Source organism: Geotrypetes seraphini, chromosome 3 (genome assembly GCF_902459505.1).
Source record: "Geotrypetes seraphini chromosome 3, aGeoSer1.1, whole genome shotgun sequence".
NCBI classification, from domain to species: domain Eukaryota; kingdom Metazoa; phylum Chordata; class Amphibia; order Gymnophiona; family Dermophiidae; genus Geotrypetes; species Geotrypetes seraphini.
In genome coordinates, this window is record NC_047086.1 from 282,890,530 (window position 1) to 282,918,179 (window position 27,650).

Below are 27,650 nucleotides of genomic sequence, written 5' to 3' on the forward strand. Positions count from 1 at the left end.
CCTCTAGCCATGTCTCACTCATCCAGTCAAGCACGGTGTTTACCAAGGCAAGCATAGAGACATTGGCTGTGTAAACAGATATAAAAGTAAAGAGCCCCCCTCCCTCCCCAAATCAGGACCTCTCATAACCCCGTAACAAAATCCATGCCTCTTCCCAAGACAAACAAAATCTTCCCCTTCAGTGTGACCTATAAAAGATCTGAGGGTCCTCTTTTGATCCCCCCTGTGCCTCCCCTCAAGCTAATAAATTAACAATACAGAATAACTGAATACCCTCCCCAGAAAAAGAGAAAAGAAAAATGGATATCAATCCCCAATAAACTTAGCAATGGCAGCATACAGCCACGAAAAATACTAACCAGCAATAGCAACTGCAGCAATATACAGTACATAGTAAAATATTCTAAATGTTAACCAATGTTCATCCAACATGCAGCAAACACCGGGAGACAAGCAATCCGACTCCCTGCAAATTGGGAAAAGTCCAGGCCATAAAACAACATAGCCTAGAGAGAAAGAGAGAAAAAAAACCATTGTTGCTTAAACAAGGCTATAACAATCTGAGTCCACAGGTTATATCTGTTGGCCAAACAGATGCTATACAGAGTATATACTCTATTATTACTGGCCTTAACAAATAAATTCATCCAGCCAACATCGATAAACAATAACTCACAAATTATTTATGGTCTGGATCTTGACTCAATCTTTGCAATATTATGCTGTTTTTCAAGACGCCTCAGCCCCACCACTCCACCGCAGAAAGTTATATTCAAATCGCTCGTCGTACCAGTTTCTAGGTCGTTTATAAATATGTTGAAGAGACTGAAACGAGCTGGATCAAACTCTTTCTTTTTGACCAGCACGGTCGTCAGATAGTCTTGAAAACAAAGAAGCTAGAGTTCTTGTAGGACATGGAACCCATGGCCCTCCACGTCTGAAGGATATCTTGCTTGTGTGAAGAATTGAGTAATTTAAAGATAATTGTGTGGGCCCAAAAGCCCATCTCAGTCCGTGGCCCAATTCCATGGGCACGCTCAAATTGTAGGGGCCATGTCTAAAGTTAGGCGCTGTTTGGACGTCCAAGATAGGTGTCCTTTGTAGAATCGCGCTCAGCACTGTTTAGAAGTCTAAATTTTTAGGCATCCTTTAAAGAATCAGGTTTTAGATGCATACATAACTTCATTTGCAAAAGCTTAAAACTTAAAACCAGAAAAACAGATACAAACCTTAGCATGGCTTCTACTTTATTGCAAATGGAGCTGTGCAGCTGCACAATGCTGACCTCATTGTGAGATCATCAAGGTGCACCTGCAAGGGCTTTTACCTGGTGAGCCACAGCTGCTTCCTTTTGGTTGTGGGGGTTACTACCATGAGAGCTTGGTGATCCTAGCCATGTGAAGGTGAAACTACCTGAGAAGATCATAACATAGCAGATCCCTAAGCTATCATATCATTAAGGAAGCCGCTCAGCACTGAGCAGCAGCGCCAAATCGCACGCCTGCTCATGCTTCTCAGCGGCCAAAGACACTCATGGCAGCCAGTTAATACTGGGGCGGAACTTGGAAAGTTTGCTCCTGCCCGCTGCACCTCCACCGACGATCGGCAGTAGAGGTATGAGGCTAGGACAGGGAGGGTGACAGAGTGCAGAGCCTGGCGGAGGCGGCAGCCTGCAATAATTTTGGAAGGGGGTGTATAGGCTTGAATATAAACTGGGACCCCCATTTTTGGGCCAATTTTTAGGTCCAAAAATTCCGGTTTATATTTGAGTATATACAGTATGTCCTCACAGTTCTTCCCACTTCCTCAAGAAGTTGTGTTCTAATAACTATGAACTGACAAGGTCCTCCATGACTATGACAGGCAGAAGAGATGCACGCATGCAGTTCAGCAATCTCTTTCTTAGATTCTTAGATAACATTACCCATAAGTGTGAGGATTTATGTCCTCCTGCTGTCCTTGGAGAACACCTACTACATGTAAGTAACTTTTGTTGTGTGATGGCTTGCCATTGATTTAGATGTGCTCTGTATTTACATTAAGTTGTTCTGTACCTGTATATTCAGATGTGTGTCTTGAGACTCATTGAGGTCATTCGGTCAGTTGAGAAGATTGAAAAAATTCTGCACTCCCAAAACACCAAGGAAACCTCTTCACTAGAGGAAAATAGGTAAGGCTTCTAAACTGAATGCTTCAGGCTCAAATGGTACATAGCCACTCGGTTTTCAGTTAGTTGTGGATTAGTAATTGTTTTGATTTAAAACACTTGTAGCAATGTGCTGTACAGTCCATCCCTTGCAGGCAATCTGTAGCCACTAAAAAAATAGGTGTAGATGTTTCCTGACCTATGCTTTTGCAGTAGTGCTGTGAAAAGCAATTTATATTGCCTGCCTTCATGTTCCTTAAGTGCGTCCATTACTCAAACTCACTACCAGTTATAATTGACCTCTGAAAGCCTTTAGGGACAAATTTAAGCTGTGGACAAAAGTAAGCTAAGAAAACTGCAAAAAGCTAGCTTGCTGATATAATATTGAAATAGGATTAGTTTGTATTTATATTCTACTCTTCATAGAAAGCAGACATGGCAGATAATGAAAAATCATAAAATATTTAGAGCAAAGATGTGTACACAAATAAGATCTTGGGGGTGACATTAGATTACTACTTAATGTTAGAACTAAGATCATACTGATCTTATGATTAAAAAATGCTTTGTGATCCTCTGGAAAGTGCATACTATTAAAAAATATTTTGATTTTGTTTCTTTTAGATCAGGTGTGCCCAAAAGGTCGATCGCAAAGGCAACGAGAGTCAATCACGGAGCCCATCCCGGGCTCTGTGATAGACTTGCGTTGTCTTTGCATTCTCTCTGTTCCCCGATGCCACAACAGGCCAGCAGCAACTACGGAAGCGCCGGGCAAGCCAGCCTTCCCCCCTCCCCCCGATGTCAATTCTGTCGTCGGAGAGGAAGTTCCGGGCCACCCAATCGCTGCCTGGATGGCCCAGAACTTCCTCTCCGACGTCAGAATTGATGTTGGGGGGGAAGGCTGCTGGCCTTTTGCAGTGTCGGGAAACAGGGAGAACTCGGCGGCAATGGCGGTGGTGGTTTGGAAGGCCTGTTCCCAGACGTTGGTGGTGGCTTGGGGGCCTGTTTCCAGATGACAGTCCCGGTGGTGGCTTGGGGAGAAAAAAGGAAAGACAGAGAGGCAGAATGGGAAGACAGACAGGGAGACAGAAAGACAGGGAGGCTGAACGGGGAGACAGAAAGAAAGAAGGGAGGCAGGGAGACAGAAAGAAAGAAAGGGGAAGATGGCAGGGAGAGAGGAAGGAAAAGGGGGGGAATGGAGTGTGTCGGGTGGCAGGGGGCAGGCAGGGAGAGAGGAAGAAAAAGTTGGACTTATGGAAGGACAGAGATGTTGGTTGGGGAATGGAATGAGGTCTGGAGGAGACGAAGCATGCAGGAGGCAGAAAATAGGGAAGAAATATTGCATGCACAGTCAGAAGAAGAAAGTGCAACCAGAGACTCATGAAATCACCAGACAACAAAGGTAGGAAAAATGATTTTATTTTAAGTTTAATGATCAAAATGTGTCTGTTTTGACAATTTATATCTGCTGTCTATATTTTGCACTATGGTCCCCTTTTACTAAACCGCAGTAACGGATTTTAGCACAGGGAGCCTATGAGCATCGAGAGCAGCGCAAGGCATTCAGCGCAGCTCCCTGCACTAAAAATTGCTATTGTTTAGTAAAAAGGGAGGGGGTATATTTGTCTATTTTTGTATAGTTGTTACTGAAGTGACATTGCATATTTTAAAGTCATCTGCCTTGACCTCTTTGAAAACCCCCCCCTGAATATAAATGATAATTAACATTTTCTTTGCATTCAGTGTGCTTTGTGTTTTTTTAAATTTTATTGTTGGTAGATCATTTTGACTTAGTCATTTTAAAAGTAGCTTGCAAGCCAAAAAATTGTGGGCACCCCTGTTTTAGATTATTAGTCAAATCTCTAATTCTATTTGCTCTTGATTATTGCAACATTATTTACTTAGCATGCTATAAGAAAACCTTAAATCGCATTTGAATAATACAGAATATGGCAGTGCGCTTGATCTTTGGATTAAAAAAATATGATCATGTGAGCTCCTTTTATCGACAACTGCATTGGTTGCCATTTGAAGTGCAAATTCTCTTTAAATTTAGCTTCACTAGCTTTAAAGCTCTTTTTGGTCTGGCTGCAGATACCTATCCTCCCAATTTAAAGTATATAAGTCAAATAAAAATACTCGCAATGTCTCTTTGTTTATGTTTCCATCTACAAAAGCTTATCACTATAGAAGATTCTTAGATAAGACTTTCGCTTTCCAGTTAGGAAAAATGAATTCCTAGTTAAATCCTCTGATTTCTCAAATGCAATCATATCAGGCCTTTAGAAAGTTACTGAAAACCTATTTGTTTGATAAATATGTATTCTGATTATTCTCTTGACTTTTTTCATGTATGCTTCACTGATTGTACAGTCTTTCTTGATTGTTAACCGCCCAGAACTCATGGTTGGGCGGTATACAAGAATAAAGCTTATTATTATTATTAAATAATAAAATGGATTAAAATAAGAAAACACGTCCCTGGAGAGTCTTGAACCAAACTCTCAGATAGTCCAACATCTGAGAAGGTTTCAGCTGGTTCTTCTTAAAATTGACAATCCAGCCAAGGAGAATCCACTGCTTACTCGCACTCTAGTATAGATGGAACTTTGAGATGCACCGCCACCAACACCATCACTTTGGTGAAGGCACAGAGTTATCACCAACCCAAAGGGAAGGTCTGTAATGCTGCTGAAGTACATGAAATCTCAAATACCTTGGAAGATAGGATATGAAGATAAGCTTCTTTTATATCCAGAGATGCAAGAAATTACCCCAGGGCCACTGCTGTGATGACTGAATGTACTGTCTCCATGTGAAAGTGCAGAAACTGCAAGAAGGCATTGACCAACTTGAGATCCAGAATGGGTTCCCAGTCCACTGAGCTTTTCTTTGGCACGATGGAGTATCTGCCTGAGTCCGATTCGCTGTCAAGAACTGGTTGTACTGCTTGAATCTCCAAGAGACGCTGCAGAGTCGCCCTGACTTTTAGCATCTATTTTGTGTCCTTCCCGTATGATGTCCAGCACCCATTGGTCTGAGGAGATCTTTTTCACTCCTGAAGAAACTCTGACAAATGGCCTCCAATGCAAGGAAACGCGGCTGAAGCCCTGCCATCATTAGAACTTCTTGGATGCAGGGCTGGTGTAAGAACCCGAAGCTTACTAGTGTCTGGGGTTGCTATAGTGTTGTCTGCATCCCTGGGATTATCTCTGGGTGGATGAGCCTGTGGAATTCTGGTGAAACCTACGTGAAGGATAAAAATTGCTGTGATCTCCCCCTGGGGTACATCAAGGCTTGTTATCCGGAAAGGACTTAGGACAACTATCCATCACACCAGCCAAAAGGCCATCCAGCCCTTTTCCAAAAAGCATTTGTCTCTTAAAAGGGAGTCTGTTGAGAGTCGCCTTGGAAGCCCAGTGGCGGATACAAAGCATCTTGTGAACTGACATGGCATAAATCTAGACCTTGCCCAGACTCTTATGAGATCATATAATGTGCCTGCCACATAATCTACTTCCTCAAGCATCAGCTGGGGGCAGGCATCCTTGTCTGCTGAGGGATTGCAGCGCAATCTTGTGTGACAGGCATGTGTTGCAAAAGAAGCAGCTGCTGCGGCCTTAATGCCTGAAGAAGCCACCTGAAAGAGCTTCCTCAAGACCAGATCCCCCCTGTGATCCGGGGAATCTTTAAGCATCATTCCTCCATCACTAGGGAGGGCTGTGCGCTTGGTAACCCGAGCTACTGCCAAATCCACTTTTGGCTGCTCAAACAGCTGCTGAAACTATGGCGCCTTAGGAAAAGCTTAGACATAGCTTTAGTTAATTTGAAAGAACTTTTAAGTGTTTCCTTTTGCTCCCTGAGTCGGGAGGAACGGATGCTATTTTGGTGGATGGAAGCGCACCTTCAGGCTCTTTCTGTGGCACAGGTGTCCAGTGTGGACAATGTGTAAGCAGACTTTCTCAGTTGCTAAGTCCTAGACCTGGGAGAGTGGTCCCTCACACATAGAGTGTTTCATTTCATGGTGAGTTGGTGGGGCAGGCCACAGATAGACTTGATGGCTTCAGCCAAAAACTCCAAAGTCAAGCGCTTCTTCAGTCGATGAATAGAGCCAGGAAGCTTGAGTCTAGATGCATTAATTCAGCCGTGGCCAACTCAGGAGCTCCTTTACATCTTTCTGCCTTGGCACATGATGGGTCAAGTCATCTGAAGGATAGCAACTTATCCGGGCCTATTGATCCTAGTGGCCCTGGACTGGCCTCACCAAATGGGGTATGCTGATTTAGTCTGTCTTCTGCAGGACAAGGAAACTCAAGCTCCCTCTTCATCACGTCCTTCTTAGGCAGGGTCCTGTTCATACTGGAAAATCCCCAGTGCTTTGATCTTTCAGCATGGCTCTTGAGCACAATGCCTTGATTCAGAGAGGCTAATCTGACGTAGTTATTGCCACCCTTTTGAAGTCAAATAAGCTGCTGGAAACTAGTTGGAGCCATTGCATGCTCCTATTCCAGTGGTCTTAGCCTTCTGCAGGCCAGTCTTGAAAAAGACCTGGCGGTGGCTTCCCTCAAGTTACAGGTGGCAGGTCTCTCCTGTTTTAGAGTGCACAGTGGTTCCAGTTAGCTTACAGCTTATCCAAATATGACCAGATTTCTCAGGGGGGGGGGGGAGGTGCTTCGTTTGCAACCACCCCTGCGTTAGCCTTTTCTTATGTGGAACCTCAATACTGTGCTCAAGAGGATTGTTGAAGCTCTTGCTGAGCCACTTAAAGAAGTGTCTCTTCTGAACCTTATGATCAAGACAGTGTTCCTCATGGTGATTATCTCTGCAAGGCGTATTTTGGAGCTGCAGGTTTTGTTTCGTAGAGAACCCTTTCTCAGGACCACGGAGACTGGGGTGTCCAGCCTTCAGTTCCTTCCTTTCTTCTGAAAGTGGTTTCGGAATTCCATGTCAACCAGGAAATTTGTCTGCCTGCTTTTCATCCCACTGGGTCAGAAAAGAACATAAGAATTGCCGCTACTGGGTCAGATCAGCGGTCCATCGTGCCCAGCAGTCCACTCACGCGGTGGCCTCCAGGTCAAAGACCTGTGCCCTAACCGAGACCAGCCCTACCTGCGTTCGTTCTGGTTCAGCAAGAACTTGTCCAACCTTGTTTTGAATCCCTGGAGGGTGTTTTCCCCTATAACAGACTCCGGAAGAGCATTCCAGCTCTCCACCACTCTCTGGGTGAAGAAGAATTTCCTTACGTTTGTATGGAATCTATCCCCTTTTAACTTTAGAGAGTGCCCTCTCGTCCTCTCTACCTTGGAGAGGGTGAACAACCTGTCTTTATCTACTGAATCTAATCCCTTCATTATCTTGAATGTTTCGATCATGTCCGCTCTCAGTCTCCTCTTTTCAAGGGAGAATAGGCCCAGCTTCTCTAATCTCTCACTGTACGGCAGCTCCTCCAACCCCTTAACCATTTTAGTTGCTCTTCTCTGGACCCTCTCGAGTAGTGCCATGTCCTTCTTCATGTACGGCGATCAGTGCTGGACGCAGTATTCCAGGTGAGGGCGTTAAGATCTTGCAAAACCTAGATGTACGAAATGTCTTGCTTCACTACTTTAAGCAGACCAATGACTTCCATTTTCTGCCATTTGTTTATCTTGACTAGCCAATCCAGACAGGGTAGACTGGCATTTAAGGCCTCTCTTGCTCATTACATTTGTATGGCTATTTCGGCATTTTAGATTGCCTGTAGTAAGCAGCTGCCGATTTCTCTCAAAGCTCACTCAACCAGGGGAGTCACGGCTTCATGGGTGGAGTCTCAAGCAGTTAATCCAGCTAAAATTTCTAGAGTGGTTGTTTGGTCCTCCCTTCACCTTCACCAGGTTTTACAAAGTGAATGTGGCGGCTTGGTTTGATACCGCTTTTGGGGCCTTGATTTTGCGGGCAGGCTATTCTGTCTCACCGTAGACCCAGGGATGTCAAAGTCCATCGTCGAGGGCCGCAAACCAGTCGGGTTTTCAGGATTTCTCCAATGAATATGCATGAGATCTAGTAGCATACAATGAAAGCAGTACATGCAAATAGATCTCATGCATATTCATTGGGGAAATCCTGAAAATCCGACTGGATTGCGGCTCTCGAGGAGGGACTTTGACACCCCTGCCCTAGATGTTGTCATTGCTTTGGCACGTCACCTTTTGTATTGATCCCAGAGAGAACGTAACGGAATGGAAGATTAGATTCTTACCTCTGGTAATCTTCTTTCTGTTAGTCCCTGACAGAATCAATGCAACCCGCCCTCTGTCTACTCTGTTTTTCTCTTTATCACCTGCATTTTTTCTGTCTCAATCAGGCCTGAGTATCTTCCAACCAGCAAACGGGCCATGTGGTGAATCATTCAGTATGTGTGAGTACATATCCTTCCCTCTGGATTTGTTCCAGTTAGTATATGTTGTACACAGCAGGTTGGTTCTGTATTGCTGCCATTTTCTTGCCTGTTGTTAATTGTTTTCTTGTATTTTGCAGAGCAAGACAGAATGCTCTTGTATACCAGGGATGTCCCCTGTGCCCCCTTTATGTGTATGCTAGTCGTTTGCTTTTGGACGTAACTACAGGGGGCTCTTTGTTCCTCAGCTAAGTGGGAGGAGTAGAGAGAAAAAAATGTGTGGTATTCTGCAAGACCCGGTTCGCAGGTAGAAGGTAAAACACCTTTCGTATTAATTCCATCAGGGACTAACAGAAAGAAGATTACCAAAGATAAGAACCTAATCTTCCATTAGCTTGAATACGTAGCATATATTATACTTAACTGTATGATTTCTCATCTATAGTTTCAAGTTGCAAGTTTATTAGGATTTTATATACCGCTTATCAAGATTATCTAAGTGGTTTTACAATCAGGTACTCAAGTATTTTCCCTATCTGTCTCGGTGGGCTCACAATCTACCTAATGTTTCTAAGGCTATGGGGGACTGAGTGAGTTGCCCAGGGTCGCAAGGAGCAGCGCGGGATTTGAACCCACAGCCCCAGGGTGCTGAGGCTGTAGCTCCAACCACTGTGCCACACACTCCCTATACTAAGGAATGTGACCTGCCTAAGGAATTGGAGAAGTATTTGAATCTTTTTAATTATACTTAGACTGAAGGAGAAAAAGCAGATTGAGTTCTGATGATTTTGTGGCACTGTCTGATCTGCTGAATCATGACATGCAATCAGGCTTTTGCAGTCTGATCCAAAAATGGGTGGCCTGTCTTTATTCTTTTGCTAACCCCTCCTGCCTACTAACTCATTGGGTCAACAAGGTAAGACTGTTAATCCCATGAAAGGTATGGTTCTTTGCAAATTCCATAAATTATTTTATTTTGGCCTAATTTGGCTCTTTTTCCTTTCTCTTCTAGCTCAGAATTAGTACAAGTATCCTGGAACCACAAGCTTTCATAAATACCTGTGGGTCCTCTCTTTCATTTTAATAGACGCTCACACTATATTTACTTAGTATTTTGTAGCAACAGTCCTGAGACAAAGAGCCAGACACAAGGGCTCCTTCCAAAAGGTTATTAGACATTGTTCTTTCTAATAACTGACTCCCTCCCTACCTCCACTGTCAAAGGATCTTGACCATGGCCTCCACAGTATCCTCAGCCAGGGCCAACCTGAATATTAAGCTCAAACTGGGGTATCCATTACATGGCAGTATACAAATTGAATTTTATGTATCATGTTTGTCTTTCTGTTGGAAACTTTTTTCTAACAAGATCAATTATTTCCCAGCCCACTTTTAACTGGACAGATTTTGGAGAGAATTGCCACAGAGTTCAACCAGTTACAGTTTCATGCTGTGCAGAGCAAAGGCATGCCTCTACTGGACAAAGTTAGACCGGTAAGTAGTACAGTACATGGCAGAGTTTTGTACAGCAATAACCATGTCAGGAAATGAATGGCTCACTGTAAAAGCTGACGGCTCAAGCTGCTGTTACTAGTTAATGGAAGCACTTGCTGGCTTGAAACCACTTTTTCAAACAACACAATCGGATCACCTTCCAAGTTATCCAACCCACATATAAATCTCATCAATAATGAAGAAGGGGGTATAAAGGATAATTTAGATGATACTTACTTTAGGCAGTTCTTTTACACATCAGTGTTTCACTTCTTTTTAATGATAAATTTACCACTTCTATCGACCCACTATCTTTTATCATTCAAATGATACCCTATTTTGATAACAAAAAACTTATCCCCAAAAATATATTGGGAGGTTGAAGTATAAAAATGTACTGTTCTCAGTAAAGAGACCTCTTATAACATGGATGTTATTTCAAGTCTTCATCCTGAATGCATGTGATGTAATCATTTACTTCAAAACCTCCTTCCTAACCATAACCTCAAATATTTATTTAATATATAAACTACTGACTGACCATGGGTTCAACTTTATCATTTGTTTTAAAATGTTCTTTCTTTAATTTAATTGTGGTATCAAAACCTATCTTATGATACGGTATTATTTGGAACCTCTATGAGAAAAAAGAGTCAGATATCTTCATCTAATAATAAACTTTTATTAATCATGACTGGAGTTGCTATTCAACAAATCACTAACAATTGGAAGGATTGCAGTAGACTTAATTTCAATTTTTGGTGGAACTCATGTCACATATTTAAAATGGAAAGATCACTAGCTGTACAAAATGGAAACTATAAGACTTTTTTTTTTAAATATGGGAACCATTGACATCTTTTTCTGATGATTAGATACCATTTTTCTTATTTTTTTAATTTGAAATATGCACCTTAAAATACTAGAGAGGGGTAGGGTATTTATTATATTGCTCATTTTTATAATTTTGGGGAAGTGGGGAGGGATATGGGTTTACATATACAATTGATTTCAATATTATCTATGGGTATATTTGTACACTTCTTAAAAGTTTTACATAGAGTAAAGATTGTTAGTATAAGGATGGGGAGATATGTTAAGTGTTTTAATGGGTTTATTCTTGATGATTCGAATGGGTGGGGGAGGGGATACTCATATGCTTTTAGACAATAATTGTTAAGAATGTCAAGTGATTTGTATGAATTTTCTGTTTGATTATTGTACACTTGGTGCAAGATTTAAAAATGAATAAAGATTTAAAAAAAAAACCTAAATTCAGTTCATCACTATGTATATTTTGAAGAAGAACAGCAACACTTATCTTAATGGCTTGTCAACCAAAACCAACGTTGGAGGGCCATGAACTACCCGATGCTCAATTTGCTTTAGAGTCGTTTTAGCCTTCATCGGGGGATAATATTGCTGCTATACCACTTCCAAAATAACCAACCTTATGCCAGTATTGCTGCTATACCATTTCCAAAATAGCCGACCTTACACCAGTAAGGTCAGTTATTTTGGAAGTGGTATAGCAGCAATACTGTCCCCCAATGAAGGCTGATTGATAGCTGAAACACTCTAAAGCAAGTTGAGCGTCAGGTAGTTCATTTTTTGTGGGTTGGATAACTTAGAAAGTGATCCGTTTGTTGTTGTTAGAAACCCAAATAGTAGCAACATTCCATGCTACCGATCTAGGACAAGCAGTAGCCTCCTCTATTCCTGTCTCAATAGCAGATTATGAACTTTTCCTCCAGGAACTTGTCCAAACCTGTCTAAAACTAGCTATGCTAACCGCTGTTACTCTGGCAATGTGTCCAGAGCTTAACTGTTGAGTGAAAAATAATTCCTCCTATTTCTTTTAAACTTCATTGAGTGTCCTCTAGTCTTTGTAATTTTTGAAAGAGTACAAAAAATCAATTCACTTTTACCCATTCTACACCACTCAGGATTTTGTAAACCTCAGTCATAGTCCCCTCAGCCCTCTCTTTTCCAAGCTAACTTCTTTAGCCTTTTCTCATATCTCCCCCTATGCTCCCCCCCCCTGTGATCTCCGCTCATTGGGCAAGCTCCTCTTATCTGTACCCTTCTCTTCCACTGTCCAACTCAAGACTCCATCCCTTCTTTCTTTCAGTGCCATATGCCTGGAACAGGCTTCCTGAATCAATACATTGTACTCCGTCCCTGGCAGTGTTCAAACCCAAGCTAAAGGCCCACTTTTTTGAAACTCCTTTCAACTCTTAATTCCCACTCACTGCTGTCAGATACCTATACCTACTATAATCTCCCCAACCCTGAAATGTCCTGTCTAAATTAGATTGTAAGCTCTTCTGAGAAGGGACTGTCTATTGTGTGTTAGAATGTACAGTGTTGTGTACACCTTTCAGCGCTATAGAAATAATAAATAGTAGTAGTAGTAATTCCACCCCCTTTATCATCTTGGTTGATCTTCTTTGAACCTTTTCTAATTCTGCTAAATCTTAACCAGAATTGAACTCAAAATTCAAGCTGAAATTGCTCTATGGAGCAATTCAGAGACATTATTATAATCTTAGTCTTATTTACCATCCCTGTCTTAATAATTCCTAACATCCTGTTTGCTGTTTTGGCCTCTGCCACACACTGGGTGGGAGATTTCAGCATATTGTCTACAATGACACATAGGGTTAGATTCTCAAAACATACCGTGCCTTTAACAATGGTTGCTAAACTGGTTCCAACCAGTTTAGCATGCCAGGATTTTACTGCTCGATTATCTCAAAGGCTCACTGTGGTCTTTTCTGAGCTTCCTAGCAGACTCCGATTCTGCCATGCAAATGTAGTACAACGAGGTCATTACTATTAAAATGGTAGTAAAATGGACTCATTAATATTTAAACGAGCACTCCAGGTGATTCTCTATCATTGCCATTTTCTGCTGAGGCACCCCTGCTTGCTCAAACTGAGAAATCCCTTGCTTTGCCTACCTGCTCTCAACTGCCTCCCCTCCTCGAATCACATGACCAGGTGATTTAAAAGAAACTGCACAATTGAGAGAGACTTTTCAGTCTGGTGGGGACAGGCGCGAACAGAAAAATTTTTACCCCCTCATCTTATCCTCACTGCCTCTTTACAACACTGATAACTCCATCTTCACGCATGTCCCTTTGCTCTCTAGACTGGTTCACAACCAAGCTTCTTCCCAGTTTCCCTTCCCCCTTATACTGTTATGACTCCTTTAGTTCCCTTCCTGCTGATATTAACCATCCCTAATGTCTCCCTTCTCTCCAAGCCACTGAACACCTTAACACTTCACCCTTCACTCTTTAAACTCTCTGCCTCTCCCTTCTTCAACTCTACCCTCTTCTCCGCTCTAAAAATCCTACACTTTCTCCCTCTCATTCAGTCATCTCCTCTCTCTCTCTGCATGCACCTCACCCACGTCACAGCAGCAGGTGCCCCCTCATCTCCCCTACCCTCACATGTACCTTCCTCCCAACCAACTCCCACCCTACTCTATTGTCCACCTTACTCCTATGGGCCAACCCGCAATACCACCAACCTTATTTCTAATCCTCCCTTCCCACCCCTCCATGCCCTTCTCTTGTGCCTTACGGAATACCCGCTCCGTTCTTACCAAAACTTGCCTACATATATGACCTTCTCATCTCTCGATCTTTCCACCTGCTCGCACTAACAGAGACCTGGATCTGCCCTCATGACTATACCTCAGCTGCTGCCTTGTATCATGGAGGCTACCTTTTCTCCCACACGCCTCGCCTGGTTGGTCAAGGAGGAGGCATGGGGCTACTACTCTCATCCTCTTGCAGATTTCAACCCCTTTTCCCACTACCATCTCAATGCTCTTCCTCCTTTGAAGTCTATTCCATCCGTCTTTTTGCTCTCTGAGTAGCAGTCATCTACCGACCCCCCAATACATCCCACTCTTCCTTCCTCGCTGACTTTGACTCCTGGCTCTCCTCCTTCCTCGAGCCCTCGTACCCTTCTCTCATCTTCGGTGACTTCAATTGATGACCTGCCAATTCCTTTGCCTCTAACTTCCTTGCCCTAACATTCTCATACAATCTCCTGCTGTGCTGTACCACTCCTATACACTAGAAAGGACACTGACTAGACCTAATTCGTTCCTCCAATTGCTCGACAACCAAACTCTGCAATACCACCCTTCCCCTCTCTGATCATCATCTGTTAACATTCACTATTCATCACCCTACTACCCAAACCTGGCCAATCGCCACCAACTCATTCAGGAACTTTCAGGCTATTGACTCCAGAGTCCTCGCTGCTGCTGTCTTATTCCTCTCCTCAACTACTATATCACACAAGACTGTCAACAAAGCCATCTTCTCTTACAATGCCATTCTCTCCTCTACTCTAGATACCCTTGTTCCTCCAATCTCACATCCTGTTAGGCATGCCAAACCCTAATCCTGGCTCATCCTCTACCTACGCTCATGTGCCCATTACGCTGAACATCTCTGGTTTAAATTATGTGCGCATACCTATTTCATACACTTCAAATTCACGCTGACATCATTCCAGTCTGCCCTATCGCTGGCCAAACAAGAATACTATATACACTTAACCACTTAGAAACATAGAAACATTAAGGCAGATAAAGGCCAAATGGCCCATCTAGTCTGCCCATCCGCAGTAACCATGATCTCTTTCTCTCTCTGAGAGATCCCACATGCTTATCCCAGGCCCTCTTGAATTCAGATACAGTCTCTGTTTCCACCACCTCTTCTGGGAGACTATTCCACACATCTACCACCCTTTCTGTAAAAAAGTATTTCCTCAGATTACTCCGGAGCCTGTCATCTCTTAACTTCATTCTATGCCCTCTCATTGCAGAGTTTCCTTTCAAATGAAAGAGATTCACCTCATGCACATTTATATTACGTAGGTATTTAAACGTTTCTATCATATCTCCCCTCTCCTGCCTTTCGTCCAAAGTATACAAATTGAGATCTTTAAGTCCCCATACCCCTGCAGAATTTTCTAACTTTTATGACTGAACTTCTCTCTGAGCTGTAACTGGAAACCTGGGGCTGTACCTAAGAAATTTAGTATTTTTAAACACCTTCATAAAAGAATAATTTAAAAAGACTCACAGCTGGAATAAACATTTGAAATCCAGGAAATTGGGTTTATTAAGGGGATTGTGATCTGGCCAATCATATTGCTTCTAATCTAAGAAAATTTCTGGGAGGTTTTGGAAGCTATAAAAACCATGTCCAACAAACATATATATTGATTTAACTTTTTATGTCATATTGTATGCCTTTAGCAGTTCAGCAGAAGAATAGTTCTGTAAGGTTGGTGATATCTCATACAGTTCTGGCATGAAGAACTGAATATGAAGAATTGCTCTGATTATTCATGTGCCTAAGGCTGAGCATCTTTACTGAACTGAACTGATTCTTTATGCTGTCTTCCTTTTTTCTAGCGCATTGCTGGAATAACGGCAATGCTGCAACAGTCTCTAGAAGGGCTGCTTTTGGAGGGTCTTCAGACCTCCAATGTAGACATCATCCGGCACTGCCTACGCACCTATGCCACCATTGACAAAACTCGGGACGCAGAGGCCCTTGTTGGCCAGGTGCTGGTGAAACCCTACATAGATGAGGTATGACAGCAGATAATTTCTCTGTTTAGAAGTAATGAATCTGGGGTACCGAAAAGACCAGTGTAGCACAAAGAGAAGCAAATGTTTCTTTACAGATATTAAGAAATATAAAATACTAGCCTTATAAATATTTAGGGATCAGTCAGTATTCAGCCATTGGTAATATTCCCAGATATTCAAAGCTGGGACCTGTGCAGGCTTCAGCTTTGAATATCTGATTATTTTTAAGCCGGCTAACAAATAGCTGCTTAAGTCGATATTCATCACTTAAGCAGCCATGGGGTTAGTGTATAAAAATAGGACAGACATGTATGTGGTCCCATTTATGTGCTAATCTTGGCTGCTTAAGTGCTGACTCCACCCTTGGAACAAGATATTCAGCTTTGTGTTAGGTGCTAACCGTGATATACAGCGGTACTTAGTTGGTTAAGTGCAGCTAAATATTAACATCTAGCTCTGATCAAGGATTTTAACTGGTCAGTGGCAGGCTGAATCGTTTTGAATAGTAGTGCAACGTGTTTAGCATACTGAACCTAATACAGTTGAATATCTTGTTTCAAATTTCATCCCTCCAAGATTGCCAACAGATCTGTTTTTCATGAAATCTACAATGAATATTCTTGAGATTATTTGCATACAGTGGCTACTATTGAATGCAAACAAATCTTGTGAATGTTGTCCTTAAAGATCGGTGTTTAAGACCCCTGCTCTACAATGTTTCTGTATGCAGCAGTAGAGTGAGCTAGATCTGATTTTGTCCTGGACTAAAAATCCATATTTGTTGGGGAGGGGGTATAGGGGATTATTTCCCTTTGGACACCTCTTTGCCATTTTCTAAACAGATGGGTCCAGTAAGGCAAGAAAGAAACTTTAAATGGTACCCTTGGTTACCCTTTCACCACTGGAGCTAATGCTCGGGGCTAATCAGCTGCAGCATTAGATATGGGAACATACTACAGAACATGTCTTGCTACCAGTTAGTGTCCCTTTGAAAGAAAATAGCTTGAAAATCTTGTAAGTCTTGCAGTTTTTGTTCCGTAATCTGATTTCTTCATTATTAGCTGGTTTCTGATCCCTTACTAGGACATTAGGCTGATTTTAGGATATATCTAGGTTAGGTGGCAAAAACTGTCCTCAGGGAATAGTCTTAAGAATGGCGTATATATCTGCAACACTTTTTTCATGCTGCAAACATTACTTTTTTGAGCAGCCCTCGGCCAATAGCTTGGCTTCTTAAAAACCCTGAAAGCAGGTGAGACACTGCAGTCTTCTGTGCCATTCTTCCTACTTAACCAAAATTCTAGTTTTTGTTACATAGAGCGTTTTGGACCCCTGTTCGTTTACAAAAATTAGATAGTTCTAAGTCCAATAAATGCTGGCACTGTAATCTGGAACCAGGGACATTAGATCATCTACTTTATTACTGTCCCTATATTAAGATATTTTGGAATTCAATCTGGTCTCAAGTAAACTCTTTATTGGAAAATCATGTTGCGCTTTCCGATGATACTGTTTTATTCGGTATGGCTATGAGAAAGAAGAGTCAAATATCATCACACAACAACAAACTTTTATTAGTCATGACAGAGGTTGCCATTCAACATATTGCCAATAATTGGAAAAATTACAAGAATCTTAATCGCACATTCTGGTGGAATTCATTATACCATATTTTTAAGATGGAAAGAGCAACAGCAGTATAAAAAGGGACATATAATAACTTTGTAAAGATATGGGGGCCGTTGGCAAAATATTGTGAGGAATAGTCATTAATTCTTTTCTTTTCCTTTTCTTTTCTTTCTTAGCTGTATCTAGCACACTCAATGGGGGAGGGTGGAGTTGGGGAATAATTTTATAAGATATGTTATAATATGTTCTATAACATATGTATGTGTCTATTCGATTGAAAATGTGATGAAGGGTGGGTGGGTGGATGGGTGGGGGTTATTACAATTCTAGATTTTATGTGTTAGATGTTATAGTGCTATATTGGAATTATTTGTATAATGTATTTTTGTGCACTTATTGTTCAAGTTGAAAATGAATAGAAATTTTTAAAAAAACAAAATTCTAGTTTTACTCTTACTGGCGAGTTTACTGAAAGAAATTCCTAAATGTCCTTTAGACTTCTGCTCACTGTTAAAATCTGCTTTTCCACTGAGGAGAGTAAACAGTGGAGTGCCGCAGGGGTTTGTACTAGGACCAGCGCTGTTTAATTTATTTATAAATGATCTGGAAATTGGAACGAAGAGTGAGGTGACTAAATTTGTAGATGACACTAAACTGTTCAAAGTTGTTAAAACGCATGCGGATTGTGAAAAATTGCAGGTGGACCTTTGGAAATTGGAAGACTCGGTGTCCAATGGCAGATGAAATTTAACGTGGACAAATGCAAAGTGATGTACATTGGGAAGAATAACCTGAATCACAGTTACCGGATGCTAGGGTCCACCTTGGGGATTAGCGCCCAATAAAATGATCTGGGTATCATTGTAGACAATACGATGAAACCTTGCCCAACGTGTGGCGGCAGCCAAAAAAGCAAACAGGATGCTAGGAATTATTAAAAAAAGGGATGGTTAAGAAGAATGCCCCTGAATCGCTCCATGGTGCGACCTCATCTGGCGTATTGCGTTCACTTCTGGTCTCCTTATCTCAAGAAAAATATAGTGGCGCTAGAAACAGTTCAAAGAAGAGCGACCAAGATGATAAAGGTGATGGAACTCCTCTCGTGTGAGGAAAGACTAAAACGTTTAGGGCTCTTCAGCTTGGAAAAGAGATGGCTGAGGGAAGATATGACTGAAGTCTACAAAATCCTAAGTGAAGTGGATCGATTTTTCACTCCGTCAAAAATTACACGGAAATACTTTTAAAACCAATAGGAGGAAATTTTTTTCCACTCAGAGAATAGTTAAGCTCTGGAACGCATTGCCAGAGGTTGTGGTAAGAGTGGATAGCGTAGCTGGTTTTAAGAAAGTTTTGGACAAGTTCCTGGAGGAAAAGTCCATAGTCTGTTATTGAAAAAGACATGGGGGAAGCCACTGCTTGCCCTGGATCAGTAGCATGGAATATTGCTACTCCTTGGGTTTTAGCCAGGTACTGGTGACCTGGATTGGCCACCGTGAGAACGGGCTACTGGGCTTCATGGACCATTGGTCTGACCCAGTAAGGCTATTCTTATGTTCTTATCGTCCTCATCCGGCTGTTGAAAGCTCCTATTCAGCCACATGATTCATGTTATCTGAAGTATCTGACCTGATGGGTCTTGATTTTAATGGCAGTTACTTCAGTTTGCAGAGTCAGTGAGCTTTAGGCCCTAATAGAAGATCCACCTCTCATGAAGTTTCATCATAACAAAATCGTTCTCCACAGACATCCTAAGTTTCTTCCTAAGTTGGTGTCAGAGTTCCATCTTAACCAGTCAATTGTCCTGCTAATATTCTTCCCTAAATATCATGCCCATAATAGTAAAAATGTGAAAGACACCTTGTATTGCAAGCCTTGGTCTTCTATCTGGAGTGGGCTAAGTACGTAAATAATCCACCTAGCTTTTGCTTCTTTTAACCCAAACATGATGGGGGCAGCCATCAGTAAACACACTTTATCCAGTTGGCTAGCATATTGCGTACACTCTGGCTGAATTGCCTCTTGAAGGCCATTTCATGGTTCACAATGTCAGAGCCTTGGCTGTGCCAGTAGACCACTGGAGATTATCCTCTATTGAAGAGATTTGCAAGGCTGCAGTGTGGTCTTCAGTCCATACGTTCACATCGCACTACTACCTTGAGCAGACTATCCAACATGACAGACAGTTCTGTCAGATAGTTCTGCAGACTTTGTTTGGAGTCTAGAATCCAATTCCACCTTCCTAGGCCCATTCTTTGTTTCAGATTGCGCCTTTACAATAGGTCTGTTTTTGTTGTTACTGTTATTAGCTCCAATTGATCTTGACATTGCAAGTCCTTACTCACCATTGTTTGTTGTTTTTAGTGAGCCTGTTAGCTGGGGATTCCCATATGAAAAGACACTGTCTTGCAGTCCTGGAAGAAAACGGTTACTCACCTGTAACAATTGTTTTCCCAGAACAGTAGAACAAGCGTTCTCACATACCCTGAGTTGTATTCTTTATGCTTTGTTAACCTACTGCAGGTCCTTTGCAAGTCAGGCAGGCAGAAAAACACTTGTGCATGTGAAGTGTGTGTGTGTGTGTGAGGTCTGCCAAAAGCTTCTAGAATGTATAAAATGTGGGGCAGCATCTATACTGGGGCTCCATCAGTGACATCACCCACATGTGTAAATACCTTCTATAGGTGAGTAGCTTTGCTTTTTATGTGTACACAGCACTGCATGATATTTGTTTCAGTAAGGTCTTGCAATTCAGTTGCAATATGTTATCTTAACTGCTGCCCATTTACTTACCTGTAATGTGCTTTGGAAAAAGTAACTGATATGACTAGAGATTCTAGAATGTGACAGAAACTGCACCAGCTATGCTGGAAAACTTTGTAGCACACAAACACATAACTGTGGACTCACAAGTCCATTTTCCCTGGACCCTTCCATTTTATTCATTGAGGTATGCTAACAGATCTGTTGGTAAAAGGAACTTTTCTCTCCCCCCCCCTCACCTTTTAGTGGGTTTGAAGAATTTAAAAATTCCTGTTCATTTTGATTGGCTTTATGTCTCAACAAAAAAGTAGATTAGTAAATGTGTTTGTCAAAATAAACTTTCCAGTGCCCAGTGTGCTTAAATAATCCTTGATACTAGTTTAAGATGCCCTACATGCAATGAATGGACAGTGTTTTCTAACATCTAAACCATATTTTTCAGTACAGGTACAAGATCCTTTATCTGCAATTCTAAAAATCAAAAAGCTCCAAAAAATGAAATTTTTTGTAATGTCGATGCATTACTAATTTTAGCATCTAAAAAGAAACCTGGCTCCAAAGTCACCTTATAGAATGTGCGCTGATATTACTTCAATTTTTCAACTTACCTCACATTGGTGTTGCCAGTGGCTGCAGCGATTCATATTAATTGACTGCTGCAGCTCTGCAAGTTTTTCTCTTTTGTGTCCAGCTGGGGAGGAAGCAGAAAGTGATGTTAGCAAGGCAGAATGTGGCAGAGAAAAGCCTGCAGGGCCACAGCAGGCAATGAATATGATTATCCCAGGACAAGCAGGCAGCATATTCTCACATGTGGGTGACGTCATCCACGGAGCCCCAGCGCGGACAGCTTTTCAAGCAAACTTGATTGAAGTTTCAAGTTTGCACACTGCACCACGCATGTGTGTGCCTTCCTGATCCACTAGAGGGTGCATACCCTCCTCATGGTCCTCAGTTCTTAGTTTTCCGCTGAGCCAGAAAGACCTTGTCTCTCTTCTCTGCGTTCTTCTAAGTGCCTTTCTGGCACCGCGGCTTCTTTATTTTGTTAGGGAGTCGCTGTGCGTTTGTTAATTGATCGTGTATTTCTTTGTTTCAAAAAAAAAAAAAAAAAGAGGACTTTTTATTGTGTTTTTCCTCCGGCAGGCCCTTCTTGGGCCTCAGCCATGCGGCTAGGCCTCATTTGCCTGCAGCTGTATTTTCTTCTTCCCTGGCCTCTCTCTGGGCTCACCTCGTGTGAGCAGAATGGCCGGGACCCTCTTTCCTTCGTTGGAATCGGACTGTGCAGCTTCGATCCCCGGTAAGTTTTTCTTTCTTTCTTTCTTCTAGGTGCGTTACCTCGGTAACGCCACCGGCTGAGTCTCAGGCATTCCAGGCATCGAGTGCGATCGTGCCCGCCTCTACGAGACCTTCAAAGCGTGCCTCCTTTCATGGGAATACTCATATCGAGGTTGCCCTTATGGAGTGCACTGCTGCACCTTTATTACCAGTTTCATTGGTACGGTGCCGACTTCTGAAACTCGATGTGCCTCGACGTCGACTGGAGCTTCGTGCCTCGACGTCGACTGGAGCTTCGTCCCTCGACGTCGACTGAGGCTTCGTGCCTCGACGGAGGCTTCGTGCCTCGACGTCGACTGAGGCTTGGTGCCTCGACGGAGGCTTGGTGCCTCGACGGAGGCTTCGTGCCTCGACGGGGGCTGTGTGCCTCGACGTCGACGGGGGTTTCGTGCCTCGACGGAGGCTTCGTGCCTCGACGGAGGCTTGGTGCCTCGCCGTCGACTGAGGCTTGGTGCCTCGACGGAGGTTTGGTGCCTCGACGGAGGTTTGGTGCCTCGACGGAGGTTTGGTGCCTCGACGGAGGCTTCGTGCCTCGACGGAGGCTGTGTGCCTCGACGTCGACGGGGGTTTCGTGCCTCGACGTCGACTGAGGCTTCGTGCCTCGGCGTCGACTGAGGCTGCGTGCCTCGACGGAGGCTGCGTGCCTCGACGGAGGCTGCGTGCCTCGACGGAGGCTTGGTGCCCCGACGGAGGCTTGGTGCCCCGACGGAGGCTTGGTGCCCCGACGGAGGCTTGGTGCCCCCGACGGAGGCTTGGTGCCCCGACGGAGGCTTGGTGCCCCGACGGAGGCTTGGTGCCCCGACGGAGGCTTGGTGCCCCGACGGAGGCTTGGTGCCCCGACGGAGGCTTCGTGCCTCGACGTCGACGGAGGCTTCGTGCCTCGACGTCGACGGAGGCTTCGTGCCTCGACGTCGACGGAGGCTTCGTGCCTCGACGTCGACGGAGGCTTCGTTCCTCGACGTCGACGGAGGTTTCGTGCCTCGACGTCGACGGAGGCTTCGTGCCTCGACGTCGACGGAGGCTTCGTGCCTCGACGTCGACGGAGGCTTCGTGCCTCAACGGAGGCTTCGTACCTCGACGTCGACGAAGGTTTCGTGCCTCGACGGAGGCTTCGTGCCTCGACGGAGGCTTCGTGCCTCGACGGAGGCTTCGTGCCTCGACGTCGACGGAGGCTTCGTACCTCGACGGAGGCTTCGTGCCTCGACCTCGACGGAGGTTTCGTGCCTCGACGTCGACGGAGGTTTCGTGCCTCGACGTCGACTGAGGCTTCGTGCCTCAACGGAGGCTTCGTACCTCGACGTCGACGAAGGTTTCGTGCCTCGACGTCGACTGGGGGCTTGGTGCCTCGATGTCGACTGGGGCCTGGTGCCTCGACTGAGGCTTTGTGCCTCGACGTCGACTGCGGCTTGGTGCCTCACCACCGCCTGAGGCCTTGTGCCTCGACGTAGTATGCGGCTGGGTGCCTCGACGTCGTCTAAGGCTTTGTGCTTTGATTTTCTGACTCAATGTCGACTGGGGCTTGGGGTCTCGATGTCGACTGAGGCTGTGTGTCTTTGTACCTTCAACGTCGGCTGCGGCCGTGTGCTCCGCGTCATTTGACGCTGGTGCTTTGACGTCTCCTGAGGCTTGTGCCTCGACGTCGACTGAGGCTGAGGGCCTCATCGTCGGCTGGAGCTCGGTGCCTCGTCGTTGCCGAGGCTTCGTGCCGTCGACGGAAGCTTTGTGCCTTGACGTCACTTGGGCCATTTTACCTCGGCAGCGGCTGAGGTATTGGGCCTCGGCGTCGACTGCGGGTTTGCGCCTCGGCGTCTCCAGCTCCGGTTTGAGAGGCTTCCCCGCTTTCTCTTCGGTTCATTCCGGGCAGCCGTGACGGAATCTTGTAGTGTGGAGTTTGGTTTCCTGGAGGAGACTCTCTCCCTGCTCCGGCTCTATTGCTCCCGCCATGCGTCATCTCGCTTGGCGCAGAGTGTGGCTGAGGATCCGAACCTCCAGGGTCGTCTCACCGCTTTTACTTGCGTGAGTTCTGCGCTTCTTCAGGCCTCTCTTGCGGTGGCCACTAACCGCCTCTCAGACCGCGACCGGTCCTTCGCCCCTCGGGACGCCTCCAGCTAAATCCCGTCTGCCTTGGTGGGTTGGTCTCCTTCTCCGGAGGGGCCCTCTGGATACCTTTCTTGTGTTATCTCGGCCTCCTTCGCAGCAGCCGCAATAGCTGCAGCAGCGCCGGGTTAGGGTTCAGCCGCCGGCTTCGGCGACTCCTGGCCGTCCTTTTGACTATTCTCGCATAGCCTCTGGGTTGCTCCCCTTCTGGGGATTCCTCCCCTCCCTTCGGGAGGGGTGTCTCTGTGTCTACGCACCGGGAGTATTGCCTCTCTTCTGTCGGTTGGGCATTCCCATCCTCCCTTCTGCGTCTGGTCCTGGCCCTTCGTGACCTGCACTAGTTTCTAGTACGGGAGTGGGTCAGACTCTGCCCACCTCGGTCTCGGGAGTCCGTCGGGGCGGACCTGGACCCAGTTTGTCTGCGCTCCTTCTTGTCTCGGCCTCAGGGGGAGGCCCTTGTTTGTTTATGCCGGAAGGTGGCCCCTCTGTCCTCGGTCCGCCTCCGGTCTTTTCTGCCTCTGCCTCGGCAGGCTGCCTGTCGGCGCTTGAGTCAGCTGGTGTCTCAGCGGTCTTCGGCCTCGGCTGAGCTGTTGCTGATCCTTTTTGGATCAGGGGTCTCCACGGTGATGTCCCGCTGTTCGTCTGGTTTCATCTTCGTGTTCCCCGCTGGACCCGAGCATCTCAGTGATGGCAGGATCGGGATCCCGCTTCCCAGCACATTGTGGTGCCTCCCTCCTGGACACGCTCGTTTCGTTGGTGGGCCACCACTTCGTATCCCCGCATCAGAAGGTTCTGCCGATGGACTCCTCGGCATGGGCTTAGGGGTGCACCTCGACGGCCTTCGGACTCAGGGTCCTTGGTCGGGTGCAGACTGTCGCAGCCGCATCAATCCGATGGAGCTCCGGGCCATTTACAATGCCGTGGTGGATTTTCGTTATGGGTTGCAAGATTGCGGGGTCCTGGTGCGTCCCGACATCTCGGTGGCGTTATTTCTGTGACCAAGCCAGGGTGTACAGGTTCCCTGTTACTTTGCAGGGAAGCCCTTCGTCATTGGCAGGGGACGTTACACCACTGCTTCTTTCTTCGGGCGGTGTTTTTCCAGGGCGTGCAGCATTGTCTGTTGGACACGTTGAGTCGCCCTTTTCGACCGCATGAATGGTTGCTCCATTCTCGGACTCTGCGGCATGTGGTTGTTCGGTGGGGAACCCAACAGGTAGTTCTGTTCGCTTCGCCCCTCACTCACTGGTTGCCTCGATATTGCTCGAGGATGTTCTCCTGGGTTCGCATCGAGGAGGATGCTTGCCTTCTCGATGGAATGGGCAGGTTCCTCTATGCGTTCCCTCCCTTTACTCTGATTCTCGGGTCTTTGATACACCTCCTGTCGGTCTGCGCCACCAGGATCTTGATGGCTCCTCTGTGGCCCTGGCGGCCATGGTTCTCCCTGCTCCTCCAGTGTGTCAGGGAGACTCAGCTTCTACCTATGTTCCCGTCTCCGCTGTCTCAGTGTTGCGGTTTCTGTTGCATTCCAATCTGCAGTCTCTACACTTATCAGCTTGGTTCCTCGCAACGTGCTTCCCTCCTTCTGTTTCTCTCAGTCGGTGGGGGTGTTCTCGAGGCCTCTCGAAAGATCTCCACTCGGCAATGCTTTTCCCAGATATGGTCCTGATTTGCTGAGTGGTGTGCTGAGCACCGCATGGATTCGCTCTCTGCCTCCTTGCCTTCAGTGCTGGATTTTCTGTTGCACTTGTCTCGGTCTGGTCTCAAATCTACATCTATTCGAGTCCACCTCTGTGCTTTTGCTGCCTTTCTTCGGCCGCTAAATGGGACGCTGCTCTCCGTCCACCAGATGGTTTCCCGTTTTATGAGGGATTTCTTCATTGTACATCCCTCCGGTGGTTTGGGATCTTTGTGTGTTCCTGGCTCAATTGGTGATACCTCCATTTGATTCCATTGATGAAGCTCTTTTGAATTACTTCACTTGGCAGGTGGGTTTCCTGGTTGCTCTCACGTCTGCTCGCAGAGTCAGTGAGCTGCAAGCTCTGGTTGCGGACCCGTCTTTTCCTGTATTTCATCATGACACAGTGGTCCTGCGTACTCAATCCCAGTTCTTGTCCAGGGTGGTTTCGGACTTTCCTTTCGATCTTTCCATTGTTCTTCCGGTCTTTTTTCCGAAGCCCCACTCGCCTCCTAGCAAGGTGGCGCTTCACACAATTGACTGTCAGAGGGCGTTGGCTTTTTGTCTTCAACGCACTCAGTCTCCTTGGACGGTTCCTCAATTCTTTTTGTCCTTCGACCCTAATTGGTTGGGACGCCCAGTTTCCAAGCGCACCTTGTCCAACTGGTTGGCTGCTTGTTTTTCCTTTTGCTACGCTCAGGCTGGTCTCGCGCTGCAATGTCGAGTCACGGGACATAAATTCCGAGCGATGGCGGCTTCTGTAGCTTTCCTCAGGTCGACGCCTATCGAGGAGATTTGCAAGGCTGCCACTTGGTCTTCGGTTCATACTTTCACCTCCCACTACTGCCTGGATACTCTGTCCAGGAGCGACGGCCGGTTTGGCCAGTCGGTTTTGCGTAATCTGTTTTCTTGTATTGCCAACTTCCCTCCGTCCCTTTTTGGTTAGCTTGGAGGTCACCCACATGTGAGAATATGCTGCCTGCTTGTCCTGGGATAAAGCACAGTTACTTACCGTAACAGGTGTTATCCAGGGACAGCAGGCAGATATTCTCACAACCCGCCCGCCTCCCCGAGGTTGGCTTCTTTGCTAGCTATCTGAACTGAGGACCATGAGGAGGGTATGCGCCCTCTAGTGGATCAGGAAGGCACACACATGCGTGGTGCAGTGTGCAAACTTGAAACTTCAATCAAGTTTGCTTGAAAAGCTGTCCGCGCTGGGGCTCCGTGGATGACGTCACCCACATGTGAGAATATCTGCCTGCTGTCCCTGGATAACACCTGTTACGGTAAGTAACTGTGCTATCGCTACTGCTACCGGTGACAACTCCATTCCAAAAACTGAAAAATTCTAAAATCCAAAATGTTTCTGGTCTTGAGCATTTCGGATAAAGGATTGTGAACTTGTAATAGTAGTTTGCTGCATGCAGGACATTTTGTATGCCTTTAGCATGAGTGAGCAAAATTAAATGGAGAGTGATTTTAATCTTTGAATATTTTGTGTTAATTTCCTTCCAACAGGTGATAGTGGAACAGTATATTCAGTCCCATCCCAATGGCCTTCAGGTTATGTATGGCAGGCTTCTGGAATTTGTGCCTCATCATTGCCGTCTCTTGCGGGAAGTTACTGGAGGTGCCATATCAAGGTCAGTGGCCCCTTTTCTAACTATGGTTTAATACATGGCAGGATACCTACTGGAATAATTTCCATGGTTATGTTTCTTATGCAAGCTGAGAAACAATGAGCACCCCATTCTATATCCCTCAAACTTTAATTCTATCTTAGATGCATGAAAGCATTTTATTCAGGCTGACTTTTTAAAAATGTTTTCTCAACAGTTTCTTCCTCCTGCAATGGACTTCCAGTTGTATTTTATTTCTATAAAATTCTTTATGTGCTATAAATCTGAAATACAAAGTAGCTTATAGATGTGACATAGCATAGTCAATACATCAATAATAAAATGGAAACAGAAATGATGATACTAATATAAAACAAAAATAAGATTACAAATCATTAACTGATACTTCATGATGTGGATGACAGTGCTAGATTAGAAAGGTATGCTGTTACTGTTTTTCTGCATACTAATAAGTCAACAATCAGGTACAATTCCAGGAGCAATGCACTCCATAAAATTGGGAACATATAGAAGCTGGGCAATGCAGTTAGTCCACAAGTCAATAAAAACATAACTTGCTATACCAACATAAAAGCAATTTCCAGTGCAATAGGTGAGACATTCTAGGCAGTAGGGTTATTTCCCTATAGCCGCGTGATGCAGCAGAAGGAATCCACTCCGGATTTTTCATTCTGCCTCTGTTATACTTCACTAGGCTCTCTAGCTCCACTTTCAGTTCTTTCCTTCTGCACACATGCCTGCAGGAGTGTTTGTTCTTCTCTCCTCATTTTATTATTTGTAATTCAATGTAATTTTGTGCTTGGAGTGTTTGTGAAGCTCTGCCTGCTTGAGAATTCACAGACTTCAGTCTGTAGCTAACAGGCCGATCCCATTGGGTA

The 27,650-nt window shown here is 44.9% G+C and overlaps 1 protein-coding gene across 2 annotated transcripts in view; it reads left to right on the forward strand.

The window, feature by feature from the left end:
• COG2 (component of oligomeric golgi complex 2) overlaps nt 1-27,650 on the forward strand; it is a 158,012-nt gene that overhangs the window by 40,222 nt on the left and 90,140 nt on the right. For both annotated transcript variants that reach the window (XM_033938563.1, XM_033938562.1), the window contains exons 5-8: nt 2,067-2,170; nt 9,905-10,013; nt 15,460-15,639; nt 26,651-26,775. In XM_033938563.1, the coding sequence (XP_033794454.1) occupies nt 2,067-2,170; nt 9,905-10,013; nt 15,460-15,639; nt 26,651-26,775 (518 nt within the window). The remainder of the gene's footprint in view (nt 1-2,066; nt 2,171-9,904; nt 10,014-15,459; nt 15,640-26,650; nt 26,776-27,650) is intronic.